Source organism: Lodderomyces beijingensis, assembly GCF_963989305.1.
Source record: "Lodderomyces beijingensis strain CBS 14171 genome assembly, chromosome: 3".
NCBI classification, from domain to species: Eukaryota; Fungi; Ascomycota; class Pichiomycetes; order Serinales; family Debaryomycetaceae; genus Lodderomyces; species Lodderomyces beijingensis.
In genome coordinates this window covers 1,422,433-1,436,609 of record NC_089972.1, presented here as the reverse complement: position 1 = coordinate 1,436,609, position 14,177 = coordinate 1,422,433, and the positions used below count along the sequence as shown (strand labels likewise).

Genomic DNA, 14,177 nt, shown 5'->3' with positions numbered 1-14,177 from the left:
AAAATAAAACAACAAAGCAAAATAAAAGCTCATATTGCATCAATTTCGAAAGGACCCCAATCCCATCTTAACAAAGCCAATGACAGCTACATATACTCAAACAAACACAACCACAGCCTCGGACCTAGAGAAACTAGTAGACGAAGCATGGAAAAGGACGTTCAAAAACAACGAAGTTGAGCTATTAGCGATATCTCGAATACACACAATAATCGACCAAATCCAACACATCTTGCACATTGAGCACTTGTTCACGCCCGCGGAAGCCAGCTTGATTGACAGATACGTCAACGAGCGGCCCACTACTAAATTAAGTAAGCGCGAACTCGCAGCGTTCCTCGCGAAGCTGATTATTGGAGATGGTGATGGTGGTGATGGAGATGATGTCGTGCGGGAGCGGTTTCGTTTGTCTCGTGGCGAGTTGAAGCTGCGGGTAGCGGGCGACGTGCGCGATGGATACGATTACACGTGGCGTTTGCTGGGGCATGAGACGAGTGAGGGGAAGAATGTTGACGTAAGTGGTGAGATACGTGGGATTCACGACGGCGCTGATGGTGATGGTATTGGGCGGAGCGCGCGTTTGCCAGATGTGGGCTCATCCGTCTCTAGTTCGTGTTTGAGAACGGCGAAATGTGCGTCTAGTGGTGAGCGGCACGCGGCGTTGGATAGCTTGGAGTTAAAATGTCGGCTGTATCAGCGCGATTGCATCGTGCTCCAGGATCGGATACGCGATATCCAGTTGGACTTGCGCAAGATGGAGCAGACCGTGGCGGAACAGGCTGAGTTGATCCAAGTCTTGAAACGCAAGGAGAAGGACGTTTCGTTGAATTTCACAAAAGTGACGGCGAATTGCATTAATGGGTTGCTTGCGTGGTTGTTTGTGTTCAGCTATACTGGAGGTTTTGCAAAGCTCAATTCCCAAAGGGTGAAAGATGTGTATTTGCGGTGGAGCAGGAAACTCACAATGCGGTTAGTTTTGGCTTCGGTCGTGGTTCTGGTTTGCTTGGTTGTTATCTTGGTGTGTCTCGTGATGGTGCCTTTAAACTCAAGCGGCAACGGGTACGTCTACGAATCCCATGACAGCTTCTTTGACTTTTGGCGGTACATCCCATTCCTGGCACAGCGCTTCTTTCTACACACCGACCGCTGGTGAAAGTAGCCATCCGCAGCGTTATTCTCTACAAAACGATGCCATCTAATATGTACAAAACATTAAAACCCGTATAAATTAATTAGAAATGACAAATTTTATAAATTTTATTAATTTATATTTACAATTACTTGACCATCCCGTGAAGAAAGAAAAAAAAGAAGAAAAAAGATAAACTCCTAGCTAGCAACAAACTTAGTTCATTTGCTTAACCAAAGCATTGATGAACTCTTCTCTGTTACCAGTGTCACCACCTTGGATAAAGTGTTGGAATTTTCTTGATCTGAAACCACCGGTTGGGTTGGACAACTTGAATGGCCACAAAAAGTTGTTGACTTGCTTAAAGTTTGGTCCAACGGTGTAGATTTCGTGGATCAAGTCTTCAACGGACAAAATGTCGTATTTACCCAAGTTGGCTTCAATGATGGCATTGTCGGACAAGGCAATTCTTTGCTTGTTGACCTTACCGTATCCTCTCTTGTAAACCAATTGTCTGATGGTAGCCAATGATGGGTAACCGTAAGCAATGTATGGTTCAGCCAATTTAAGCAATTCCGAAGTGGCCTTGGTCAATCTGACGAAAACACCAGCATTGATTTGGGTCAATCTCAACAATTGCATCACTTTTCTTGGCTTTGGTGGGATCTTCATAATACCCTTGATTCTGACAACAAAGACCAACTTTGGTTGAGCGTCAACGTAGTATGAGCCAGCAGCTTTAGCGTCTCTCTTGGCCTTGATGACTGATCTCTCAGCATCAGTGTATTCCTTGTGGTACTTAGCAGCTCTGTCGTAAATGACCTTTCTCTTTTCCTTGTTAGACTTTAAAAAAAAAAAAAACTAAAGTTAGTATTCACTGGAATTGGATATGCAAATTGTTGTGTAAACTTATTTTCTCAGTCCCGAAAGATGGTTAACTGAAAGACGTCACAGCCGAAGCTAGCCATAAACGTGGTTTGACATCATCATCAAAAATAAGACTCGGTGGGGTGGGAAATGAGAAAATCTCAACCGGGACTTGATACATACGATTCTTCTGGTCTTCTTAGCAGCAGTTCTCTCAGAGGCAGCCTTTTGTTGGGCCTTCTCCTTCTTTTGCTGACTTTCAGGTTTAAGAGCCTTAGCGATAGAACTTAACAAGCTATACCAAAAAAATGAAAAATGTTAGTATCACTGAAAAAGAATCTTGTGATTCTTCTAGCAGCCTGAAAAAAAAAGAACATCTTCTTCCTCCTCGAATACTTTGTTGAATTTATAAAAAAATTCGAAAAAAAAAATTGATTGTATCCAAACCGGAAAGGTGAATACGTGGATAAATAGAACTGAACTGCCAAGTTCATTCCAATCCTCAATTTTCTTTTTCTTCTCAACTTCTCAGAGGAAAGTAGATGTATCAGGCATTGGCTTATAAAACGAAGATATGATTAAAGCTGCAAGATAATCTAGGTTTCCCATGGATTGTAGTGAACACTTTTTATCAACGTCTTAGCTAATCTCTTGGTAGAGTGCTAGACATTCCGTCGTGGTCTCTAGAAATGTGAACATACGTAGCCATTGTGTACTTGGTGGTTGATGATGAGGTCTGAACTGGAAGTCTCTGGAGTAAGTGAAAAATTCAGAGCTTTTTTTTGAGGAGGTGAAAGGCCAGTGAGTGGAAGTCGTGCATCAGGACAAAGTTGGCACTTTTGCACTACTCGCAGAACGATAATTGGTAGCGACATTTTTTTCATTAGGGCTTAGCCCTGTTGTCTGGTCGGGAAATTCAATATCCAGAGATACAGAGTCCCACACTGGCGCAACTTCTTTATGACAGCAGGGGCAGTGGAAGAGACGATTGTAGCTTAATTGAGCCCCAGTTCCAATCCAGACTCGAGGCAGGGCCGTGATCAAGAAGGTATATTCCTGTTTTTTTCTTCCAGTAACGGTGTCAACAAGCAAGAAAGTTTATGTGATGTAAGTTGATTGTTTTTCGATGTGCCACCCCAAAACTCTTATCTGATTTTCTTATCAGATGGGAGAACACGAGAATGGGCAGTTGCGCATGCTAATTGCACCCACCTTGAGTTTTACCAGCTGATGCATCTGTTATCTGTTGATTGTTTCGATTCCAGTTTAATCTAAAGCTACCGCGGGCATCAAATGGCTGATAATCTAGGAGACCCTCTTATCTATCGAGCTGTGGGTTGATGTGGAAAATGCTATTTCTACTAGCTAGTCACCCCCACCGTCTGCAATACGTATGTATGTACATATATGTAGATTTGGAAGGTACAAGTCAAGTATCAATTGGATGTCGACTGCTAGCGACGATATCAAAAATCCTCGGTAACCAACATGAAAAACATCCATAGTGTGCTCTCGCGAGAGGAGCTAGTCCACGAGCATCTTTTCGCAATCGATCACGGCGGGACCCGCGGGGATGTTATGGGGGTGGGTCATTTCCTCGACATTGATCTTGAGTATCGGCGTGGCAATGTCAGGACAGGGGAGCGCCATCCCCACGAGCGGGGGCTTGTATTACTGGACTGGATACTATGCTCCACCCAGAGTCAAAACGGTGTTGTCGTTCTTGATTGGCAACACCAATTCGATCGCCCTTGTAGGGGGGTTATGTTCCCTTGATTACGGATTTGCCCAGGAACTTCTCTCGGTTGTGGTTATTGCCCGAGATGGCGACTTTGAAGTGACTCAAGCTCGAGCCTATGGTGTTTTTGTTGCTTGCGTTCTTGCTCACATTGCAATCACGTGCCCAGTTGCAAACGATATTGGTGGTGTTGAATGTGTGTATCATTGTCGTTTACATCATTGCAATCTTGGTTGGCGCTAGAGGACGCTATTCAGCCTGCCAGTTATGTGTTTGGCAAGTTTGAGAATCTTTCCACTTGGCCCATTGGATATACTCAAGTGTCCGCGGCCTAGCTAAGCGCAAGATCTGGACCATTGGAGCGTTTGACTCGGCCATCCACCAGAGTGAAGAGAGTAAAAATGCGCAACAAAGCATCCCCATTGGTATCATTGGCTCGATTACTGCGTGTGGGTTTTTGGGAGCTATTATAATCATGGTGACCCTCTTTTGCATCCAAACAGATGACATTGAAGGACACTTGATTGGCTCGAGATTTGGCCCGCCATTTGCACAAATCATCTTTTGATGTCGGGGGCAAAAAAAATGGGTCTTGTTCTTTATCGTGTTGATTGCCATTTGCCAGTTTGTCATGGGTGCTTCGATCTTGACGGCGATTTCGAGACAGATTTGGGCATTTGCACGCGATAATGGTCTCCCCATCAGCTTTTAGATCAAAAAAGTCAATCAGAAGGTCATATTTGGCGGCATTGCCGCGGTCATTATTGGATTGTTGGTTTTTGATTGGAACCGTTTCAGCTAACGCGTTATTCACGTTGTATGTTGCTGGGAACTACGTTGCGTGGAACACTCCCACCCTCTTGCGTTTGACCAGTGGTTGACACAAGTTCAAGCCGGGCAGCTTTTTGTCTCCGCTCAATGCATGGCTTTCAGTCTTGTTTGGCGCTTATACGTTTGCCATGGTGATGCTTCCTTCGTTTGAATACGTTGACAAGGACACCATGTGATCACACCAAGTGTCTGGATCTTGTCTTTTTATATACTACATGGTCTACGTCAGGAAACACTACCATGGACCTTGCAAGACTATCGGTATTGATGACAATGACAACGACAATGATAATGATGATGATGATACTACTGATGAAGTTATCGAAGGCGTCGAGCAAGATATCCCCGATCGCAAGTTGTTTTTAGAGAAAGCATAACTCAAACGGTGCTCTTTATATATACATATACATATATATATGTACGATTGATGATATCAATAGAAACAGGGAATTCCTCCAGCAACACTCGTCTAGTTCTTGATTGCTCGAGGTGGAGCAAAATTTGATTTTTGACCAGCTTTGTTTTATCAAATAGAGAATGATTAGGCAACATCATGATGAGGCTTGCCCCCCAACACACAAGTTGTACAGAGGTCTTCCCTAGCCAATTACACCGACATCAAAAACAGTATTTGCCCTGATATTAGATAGTACTCAAAAAAAAAAGCAAAGAAGAAAATTTGGGACAACTAACCAGTAATCAACCTAGCCTCACTCAACTTAACCAAACCTATCCTAACCTATCCTAACCTAATCAAATCAAATCAAATCAACACATGGCTTGAAAAAAAAAAAAAAAAAAAAACAAAAAGTATTCTCAATTTATTCAAGCACCGGTGCTGTTGTTGTTATCGTCATCAATAATGTCAGTGAAATCCAATTCTCTCAAATCAACTGCAACCTTGTCACCAAACGTGTTTTCGCCCGAGTATAAAACATAAAGAAACCCGTCATCGTCCTTATGCTCCTCGTAGATTGTACTTATCAAAGCGGCGGTTGGTGGCAAAATGTCATTGACAAAGATGAAGATTGCCTTTTCACTTGGTAACTTGATTCTTTTTCTTATAACGTAGACAAACTGGCCAACGGTCAAGTCAACTGGCACCAAGTATTTGCGCTTGTCGATTTCCGGTATATCTGAATTTTCAACTTTTTCGCAAATGACTGGCACTCTGTCCTTGAACCTTTGGGCAATTCTGGCTGCCTCGGCCTGTCTTTTCTCTGTAATACCGCTTGGTTAGTAAATAACAAGAACAACACGAAAACACAAGAAGAAACGCAAAAAATCGGAGCTATTATTGTATGGATGCGACGCACCCACCGTTATTACTGCTTGCTAGTGTTGCTGGTGACACGTACCAAAGGGATGTTCGTCTTTAAACTGGGATCTCATTTGTGCTAGAAATGGTGATAGTAAACTGAATATGTTGTTCTTGTTGATTTTCTTTTTTCCGGGGGGGAGGGGAGCAAAGAAAGAGTAGTCGATAAGTATACCTCTCTATAAGTGGATTCTAGTTGTTGTCACTGAAAACGGTGTATAAATGTGTGGACTGGCACTCTTTCTCTGTTGTGTTGTTGGGGGAGGTGTTTGGTGTGGGTGGCAACCGTGGCAATTGAAACTCCTTCTTCTGTTTTTGTTTGAAGCGTGTAGTGAGAGTAATAAGGGGTGTGGGGAGGGGGGGGAGAAAAGACGCCAGGATAGCATAGGAGATAACGAAAGTGAGAGTCACACCCTCTCTCTCTTTCTCTCCGCTTACTCACACACTCTCACGCTTTTTGTTTTCACCCAAAGAGACAGGCAGAAAGAGAGAGACGGAGAGATAAGAAGCTTGAAGTATAGCCAAGAGCAAGGATACACACACGGTTCATGGAACAAGCAGGATTGAAAGCAGCCCAGGTGAATATATATGAGATTGGCAGTTCCCAAACAGGCCCCCGTTTTCTTCCCGTCGCTAGAATTGGGTGCTGGTTTCAGGGTCGTGACCCAGTGTGTAAGTCTATCTGTGTGGTGGTATCTTCAGTGTTGTTCTCCTTATCAGCAAAAGTTGTATGTGCGGATATAAAAAATAAAGATTGTCTTTTTGACTTTGGATACACTACTCTACCTCGGGGTTCAACCAACGTGGGATCCACGATTTGGTCCACGAGTTGCCCAAGAAGTCAAAGGGTTGATGTGCTAGAAATGTAATAGATATCAATGGTTCCAATTGTTAGAATTGGCAGAAAAATCTCTCTAGAAAGGCTCAAGTAAACCCTTGCCAGCTGGACTTGTTCTCCTGACTATGGTTAAAAGTAGCACTCCTCAAATTCTGCGGGGGGTGGGGGGGTTTCTCTTTCAAATGTACGGTGATCTCCAATTTGGTTGCAAAACTCTTCAACCAGCACACATACACACACAGACACACAGACACAGCCACACACGATGACCTGATGGTGACCTCTTCCGAACTCAGGCGGCGTAACGTAGTCAACAAGAAGCAAGAAGAGGAACAGCATGCGCTAGATTTGGAAAGATTCCCCTCGAACTATTCGTCAGTCGTCTTGTGACTAGAGCACAAGATATACGACGGACAACGCCCGAGGACAGGGAAGAAACAACCCAGGTTTACTTGAGAAACAAAAGGATCCACCTCTTGTTTGAACCTGAGCAAGACGAAGATCCTGATGAGCAACTCAAAGTTCTCCCCCGCTGGTGGTGCAAAACCGACCGTCTCCTGAAGACACATGTATCGATTCCCCCACTGCGCGCTTGAAAAGCGACGTGTTGGCCAGCGAGTTGGAGATTCAACTAATGGAAAGCTCTATATACAGTGGCTGTGGCAAAGACAATAGCTTCTGCAATGAGTCGACCACCATACCCTTGCTACTCGCAGTGGTCACAAAAGCAACTCATTTCTTGAAAACAGAAGCTGTATATCTGAAAAAGTATCGAAACTTGCATCTTGCAATAGGAACCCCGATTTCACTCTACAAAATCCAAATCTCAAACGCCAAAAAAGTCAAAGAAGTGATTTTTTTTGCAACTCGATTGACTATCGGCGAGGGCGCGGTTCTCAAACCAAAGCCACTAAAACGTTTCAAATCAAAATCTCTATGTGATTTGGTCTTTCCATTTTTAAAAAACTCAGGAACTAGCTAAAACCAACAATTGAATGAGTATCGATAAAGTAAGAAATCTAATCAAACTTTTATTACAAAGTGAAATCTAGTGAAAAAAAAACCCCCTTCAGCTCGGGTCTAGTAACAAGTTGTAGCACTAGTGTAGGTCTTTTGCCAAACTCAATTCGTATGCATAGGCAACAGTCAATTTGACATGTTCCTTGATATGGTCCCAATCCAATCTATCAATCGTATCCATGGTTGAGTGTATGTACTTGTTTGTATACTTCATCTCGCTCTCAATAAGAAACGAGGATGGGTAGCCGTTTTCCAACGCACTAGCATGGTCCGAGCAAGCGTAGCCGCACTGGCTCTCGTGGTATGGAATCGAGTTGTACTCGTCAATGATCAACTTCAAAAAGTTGTTGAGGTCAACACTAGTGTAGTCGGCAATCAAACCAAAATGAGGCTCGACTCCAGCATCGATGGCCCCTTGCGTGTATCCAGTCATATCTTGCTGCAACATCCCCACAACAACCTCATTTGCCTTGGAGTATCTAGTAAAGACATCAATCGAACCCAACAACCCGCCTTCTTCTGCGGAATACCAGTGGAACTCCAAAGTGTTATAGGGCTTGAATGATGATGCCCCTTCTTTGTAGGCTTCAAGGAGGATTCTCAACGATTCCAAAATTGTCACCGAGCCAGAACCATCGTCGTCGGCGCCTGGAGCCCTCATGAGGTTGGGCAAGATCAAGTTGGCTGAGTCCTGGTGGGCGCCAACTACAACCTTGTCATCTACTTGGCCAGGGATCGAAACAATTATGGAAAATTGGTCCCATCCCAAGTGGTGGACTTTCGTGATGCTAATCTCTTCAAAGGGGCTAACCAATGCTGAAAGCTGGTCAAACAACCACTGCGCACTTTCGGCTCCACTAGCCGCCTTGTAATACCTCGAGTAAAAGGAGGTAAACTTTGTCAATTGCTTGAGCATCAAGTCAACATCTATGAGCTGGTACAATCTCTTCACTTCCGAACCATACGCAGTAACGCTTGGATAGTTGTAAACCGGGATGGGTTTGCTCAATGTCGAGATTTGCTTGGAGCCAATTACCAAGAGGTTCTCCCACAACGAAAGCGAGGGCTTTCGAACCAACCCTTGCTCAACAGCTAAATCGATCGGTATCTGAGCAGTCATGTCTATAAACTTCTGGCCCCTTTTCTTCATACTCAACTTGTCCTCTTCTGAGACTAACCGGAACTCATCAGGGCCCGTTTTGACCAACCGGTCCTTGCGGCCCCAATTCGTCGCAAATGGCAAAAGAGACCATGGCTGAGTGTTGAACACGGGGAAGGAGAACGCTAAACACAATAGCGAAGCTAACACTGCTGCCAACTTCATTTTCCACCTGTCGAAAGTGGTATCTAGTACTTCAATATAATCTAACTTGGTATTTAGAATGTAGTGGAGTCCTCCTGGTGGGCCGTAGTGGCTGGCCATCGGCGATACCTACACCCACACACACATACTTAAATATAGACACACGGATATCTCTCGCGCAATTTTGAAGCCGCACGAATCGTGGGGAATGAGAGAGAGAGTAGAAAGGTTTCAAAAGAACACCAACACAGTGGTGGAAATGGTGCAAGGGGTCAGTTTTCTGCTTCAACCTCAACCTCCTTGCTAAGCTCAAGTTTAAGCTCTTACGAAGCGTTGCCAAGGGTACCTACTCTCTTCCGCATTACTTACTAAAACTGGCGAACTCAAGAAGACGCCCTCAGTTGTGACGTCGGAACGACAAGTTTGAACAGAATCGATCTTGTTGCTTTTGGTTGTTTTTTTTTTTCTCTTTTTTTCTCTTTTTCGACCCCTGGAGCAGCAAGTAGGTGAAACCATTTTACTTTACCTATTATTTGTTCCAATACAAACTTGTCTAGGTCTGGCCCACTTGCTGCTGTGAAGATCTTTCTCTTCAACAAGAGATCCCATCTACGCAACTTGAACATCAACTCCCTTTTGCTTTTTTTTCTGTTGTATTTTTTTTTTTCTAAAATTTTTCCTCCTGTCCTTTTTGGTGCCTTTTTCTCGAAAGCGAGCCAGAAACAACAAGGGCAAACAGTAAACATCTTTCACCAAGTTGAAGGAAAGCCGCTGGGCAAAAGCTAGATCAATGGTTAGCCTACTACCAAGTTTCACTAGTCATGGTGACACTACGGACAGAAAATACATTTCCCCGACGATCAAGCTCAACGACTCGCCCGGGGGAGAGTTGCCGAAATTCCATCAGGATTCGCCCATGAGCGACGCCTCGCGAAATCAGTTGGCAAGACGGTTTATTCAGCCGGTGGTGGGCTTGGAGGTCAAAGAGGCAAACTACAAAATCAACATCCCTGATTTTTCAAACTTGTCCCCGCTACAATTGGGCGACAAGTTCATCTCCAGCATCAGCAAAATTGATTCGGGCATACCACACGACATTTTCTATTCCGACACCTTGAGCAAAAATGAGTCCAATTTGAACAGCTACTACTTTGACTACGAAAACGGGTTGCGAGACTTTTCCAGGTTCGACAAGATCCAGCAAGTGGATTTACCTGACCGGTTTTTCGAAGACTACAACAAAACCGAGTGCGCTACACGAATTGGACTATTTCCTGAGATTGCCCGGGGCTGGATCTCTGTCGACGATAAGTTGACATTGTGGAACTACAAGATCCCTCAATCTTCATTCAACAAGTCGTCGCAGTTCTTCACCCTCGACCAGATTGGCAGCACGATTTTGGCGGTGAAGCTCGTGGCTCCCAAGGAAGGGGTCTTTTTGAAGGAAATCAACCATCTCTTGTTGGTTGCCACGACAGCAAGCATAAAGATCTTCCTCGTCAAGTACGACAAATCCTTAAATAATTTGGAAGTTTTCAATCTGGACTTGTCAGTTAGCACCCAGGGCTTGATTGTCAACAATATCGTGGTCCATCCAAAGACACGGGACATATACTTTAGTGGAGAAGGCGATGGCATCAACATTTGGCGGTTGGACTACTCAAACAAAGCCAGTTTCACGAAAAACAAATGCGACAAGGTCTGCTTGACGAAAGCTGGCTTGTCGAGCGTGATTCCAAGCAAACTTCTGACATTCGGCTTTGGTGTCGAGAATAACTTGGCCAAAGTCCCCGAGAGCATCGTGCAACTTGAAATAGACGGCGCGAGAGATATACTATACTCTTTATCCAACAAGTCCGTCATTCGAGTTTATAAATTGCTTTCACCAAGGCAAGAGCATCTTTCGGAAGCAAGCGCGCTCACGCCAAGCCAGATTTTCAAATCGGCATCTTCTGTCTTTGTTGACGCAAGTAACTTTAAGGTATTTGAGAGATTTAAAATCATCCATTTGCAAGTGATTTCGCCCGAGGAGTCATCTTCGGTGCAATTGATTGCTGTCACGAGCAATGGCTGCAGAATCTTGCTCAAGTTGGGTTCCACTTCGACTTTTTCATCACTACTTTCGTCAACTTTCTCAACATCCCTTTCGGCTTCTGCTTCTGCATCCGCCTCGGCGACCTCCCTCAAGCTCAATTTGGTCAACATTAAGTTCCCACCATCGAGGGAGGTCCCCGAGATAAACAATGAACTCGACGCTTTCACAAAAGATAGACAGTACATCTCCCAGATCATTTCCAACCAGCAGAAATCGCAATTGCTCAAAAACACAAAACTCGCCAAGCTCATCAGTCCCGGTGTGTTTATTTGCGTTAAAAAGACCAAGCGTTCGGATAAACTTTTCATCTCGACTACAAACTTTGGCTATCTCAAAAAGAACAACAAGCTCGTCGAGGATGCCGAGTTTGTCAAGTACGTATCAAGCGAAAGTACTCCGTACACCTATATCCATGACATTGTGCAGCTAACCCCATCGATGAACGCTACCAATACGCCCAATGGATATGCAAATGTTGCTTCGAGTCAGTACACCAAGGAGCCCCTCAAATTTGCCGTGATCACCAACTTTGGTATTATGATTTACCAGTTTAAAACTTCGGACCAAATCTTGAGGTCGTTGAAAGACGAAGTGGTGGAAAACTTTATCGAGGAGAATGGCTATGAAGAAACTTGTTCCACCTTGTTGTACTTGGCTTGCTCTTATGGCCAAAACAGCGAGAGCGACTTGTTTGAAAAGAAAGCCCAGGTATTGTTTTCCACGTGCGGCAACAACGCCCGGCTCACAGAGGCAACCTCCTCACTGTCGCAAGCGGCTGCTTTGATACCTCATCCTCATCAAAATCTTCTTCTACTTCAACAGCAGCAGCAGCACTTGGCACATTTTGCTTCTCACCCAACAGTTGACCAAGTCGTGTTGAGCGATCGGTTTTACGGCACTTGCCTACTCGTGGCGAGATTCTTAAAGGACATTTGGACGAAAAAAGTGTTTGCGCCGTTGCCAACGCTTAAAATCACCCCTTCGGGCGATGTAGAAGTGGCCAGCGTCAAAGATGCAAAAGTGATTATACAAAAGTTGAACATTGACGCCAAGCAAATCGAGTATTTCATCGGTACTTTGGTGGTTTTGATTGACTTTTTCGCTCAAAATGGAACCTCCATCCAGGGTCTCAATGCTCCAAACTACAGTTCTGATCCGTCGCAGTTTGAAAACGAGGTTTGCTTACGCGCAGAAAACCTCGCGTTCACTTCGATTCTCAAGTCCTTGAACTCGATGAAAGAAGCGTTTTCGTTCTTGACGGTTCTCCTTGAGGAGCTCCACCCCAACCACGCCAACTTTGACGAAATCATGGAGTTCCTCTCGTTGTCAAACCAAGCCAATTTGTTGACTCTTAGGTTCAAAGATTTGCTTTTGCCGGGAACCGAAGTCAAGTTGTTGATTAAAGAGTTGTTGTCGTCGATTATAAACAAAAACATTGTCAAAGGCGGCTCTATCGATCTGGTGGCCACCTCTTTGCAAACAAGATGCGGTTCTTTCTGCTCAACCAATGACGTTTTCATCTTTAAAGCAACGGAGAATTTGACCAAAGCCAAGAAGATCGGAACTCGCGACGTTGATCTTCGATTAAAATATTTGAGGAATGCAGTTCTTTTGCTCGAGGAGGCTTTCGAAACGCTCACCATGGAGACGATAAAGAACGCTGTTGACGCAATGGTTGACCTTGAGTATTATTCGGGAACAGTCAATATGTTGCTCAACATTGCGCAGAAATTGGACAATAGTTTCAGATCCCAAAATACCCAGGTCAACCAGTTCGATGGTTCCGTGATATTAAAAAACTCTGGCAAAGACTTGCTGAAAAAAGTCAAGAGCTTGTATGATGTGGTTTTCAAGGTGTTGAAGAAAATCGATTTGAAAGCCTTGAAAATAACCGAAACAAACAACCAGCTTTTAATCAATGAGTCCTTGGAAATCAGGGACTTGGCGTATGAGACGTGTTTTGCGTCCAAAAACAGAGACTTTCAGTATGCCTTTTACGACTGGTTCATTGAACAAGGGATCAGTGACAGGTTGCTAGAGGTCAACACCCCTTTCATTCTTCCCTATTTGGAGCAAAAATCCGAGGAGAATATAGCGCTCAGCAACATTCTTTGGCTTTATCATGCTCGAAGAGAGAATTTTTTCGAGGCAGCAAAGATACTATACGCCTTGTCCATCTCCCAATTCAACTTGGATTTGAATCAACGAATCGAGTACTTGTCAAGAGCAAACGGATTTTGCAATTGCGTGTGCCCGCCCAACATTCGCCAAAAGATGATCCAACTCTCATCAACAATTCAAGAGCTATTCGAAGTGGCGGATATACAGCTAACCATTCTCAACCGAATCCAAAAGGACTCGAGGATCAACACAGAGAATCAGAAGAATGCCGTTGAGGCATTGAATTTCAAGATTTTGCCCATTAGTGACTTGTTCAATAACTACGTCGACCCCTTGGGCTATTACGATATCTCATTGTTGATCTTTAAAGCTTCAGACTACAAGAATGGCGATGACATTTTGAAAAGATGGACGTTGCTTATTGAGAAACTTGTGCAGGAGGCAAAATCTCAAAAAAGGCCGTTTTACGTGCTAGTGACTGACGAGTTTACATTATTGGGACCGAGATTGTCGGGAAATGACCTCGTCTTCCCCTTGGAAGATTTGATAAAGTTGGTATCTCGAAGTATTCATCAAGCAGTTGAGCAAAACCAAGTCCTCGACAGTCCACCAGCGGGTTTTCTAGTGGAATTATTTGTAAAAGCCGGGGTCAGTTATGAAAAGCTATACTACTGCTTGAGATCGATGATTGAAGATGGCACTTTTGAAGTTTACCCAAACTTTATCAAAGATTTGAAGGAAAAAGAGATGCCATATCTTTTGGAAAAATGGACCCTGTCTGATAAAAAGCTTAAAGAGGTGCTAGCTGCCGTACAAATTGTGAATTACGGTGAACCATGAAATAAAAATGTTTGAAAAAACAAAAAAAAAAATAGAAGAAAAGAACAAGAAAAAGACCCCTTAAGGTAACGTTAAGG

General features: G+C 43.9%; 5 protein-coding genes across 5 annotated transcripts; 2 read left to right on the top strand and 3 right to left on the bottom strand. All coding sequences in view use genetic code 12, as the record gives it.

Annotated features, from left to right (window-relative positions):
- Positions 1 to 79: 79 nt before the first annotated feature.
- LODBEIA_P26970 (uncharacterized protein) lies at positions 80 to 1,153 on the top strand (the record flags this gene model as incomplete). The annotated part of the gene is made up of 1 exon (XM_066972724.1): positions 80 to 1,153. One exon carries the CDS (start codon positions 80 to 82, stop codon positions 1,151 to 1,153), a length of 1,074 nt encoding a protein of 357 aa, XP_066829635.1.
- Positions 1,154 to 1,345: 192 nt separating this feature from the next.
- On the bottom strand, positions 1,346 to 2,705 carry LODBEIA_P26960 (60S ribosomal protein uL30; the record flags this gene model as incomplete). Its single annotated transcript, XM_066972723.1, has 2 exons — positions 1,346 to 1,972; positions 2,694 to 2,705. 2 exons carry the CDS (start codon positions 2,703 to 2,705, stop codon positions 1,346 to 1,348), a joined length of 639 nt encoding a protein of 212 aa, XP_066829634.1.
- Positions 2,706 to 5,390: 2,685 nt separating this feature from the next.
- LODBEIA_P26950 (uncharacterized protein) lies at positions 5,391 to 5,957 on the bottom strand (the record flags this gene model as incomplete). Its single annotated transcript, XM_066972722.1, has 2 exons — positions 5,391 to 5,785; positions 5,924 to 5,957. 2 exons carry the CDS (start codon positions 5,955 to 5,957, stop codon positions 5,391 to 5,393), a joined length of 429 nt encoding a protein of 142 aa, XP_066829633.1.
- Positions 5,958 to 7,820: 1,863 nt separating this feature from the next.
- On the bottom strand, positions 7,821 to 9,164 carry LODBEIA_P26940 (uncharacterized protein; the record flags this gene model as incomplete). The annotated part of the gene is made up of 1 exon (XM_066972721.1): positions 7,821 to 9,164. The coding sequence occupies one exon, from the start codon at positions 9,162 to 9,164 to the stop codon at positions 7,821 to 7,823; it is 1,344 nt and encodes a 447-aa protein (XP_066829632.1).
- A 670-nt stretch (positions 9,165 to 9,834) lies between these two features.
- On the top strand, positions 9,835 to 14,100 carry LODBEIA_P26930 (uncharacterized protein; the record flags this gene model as incomplete). Its single annotated transcript, XM_066972720.1, has 1 exon — positions 9,835 to 14,100. One exon carries the CDS (start codon positions 9,835 to 9,837, stop codon positions 14,098 to 14,100), a length of 4,266 nt encoding a protein of 1,421 aa, XP_066829631.1.
- Between the last annotated feature and the right edge of the window lie 77 nt (positions 14,101 to 14,177).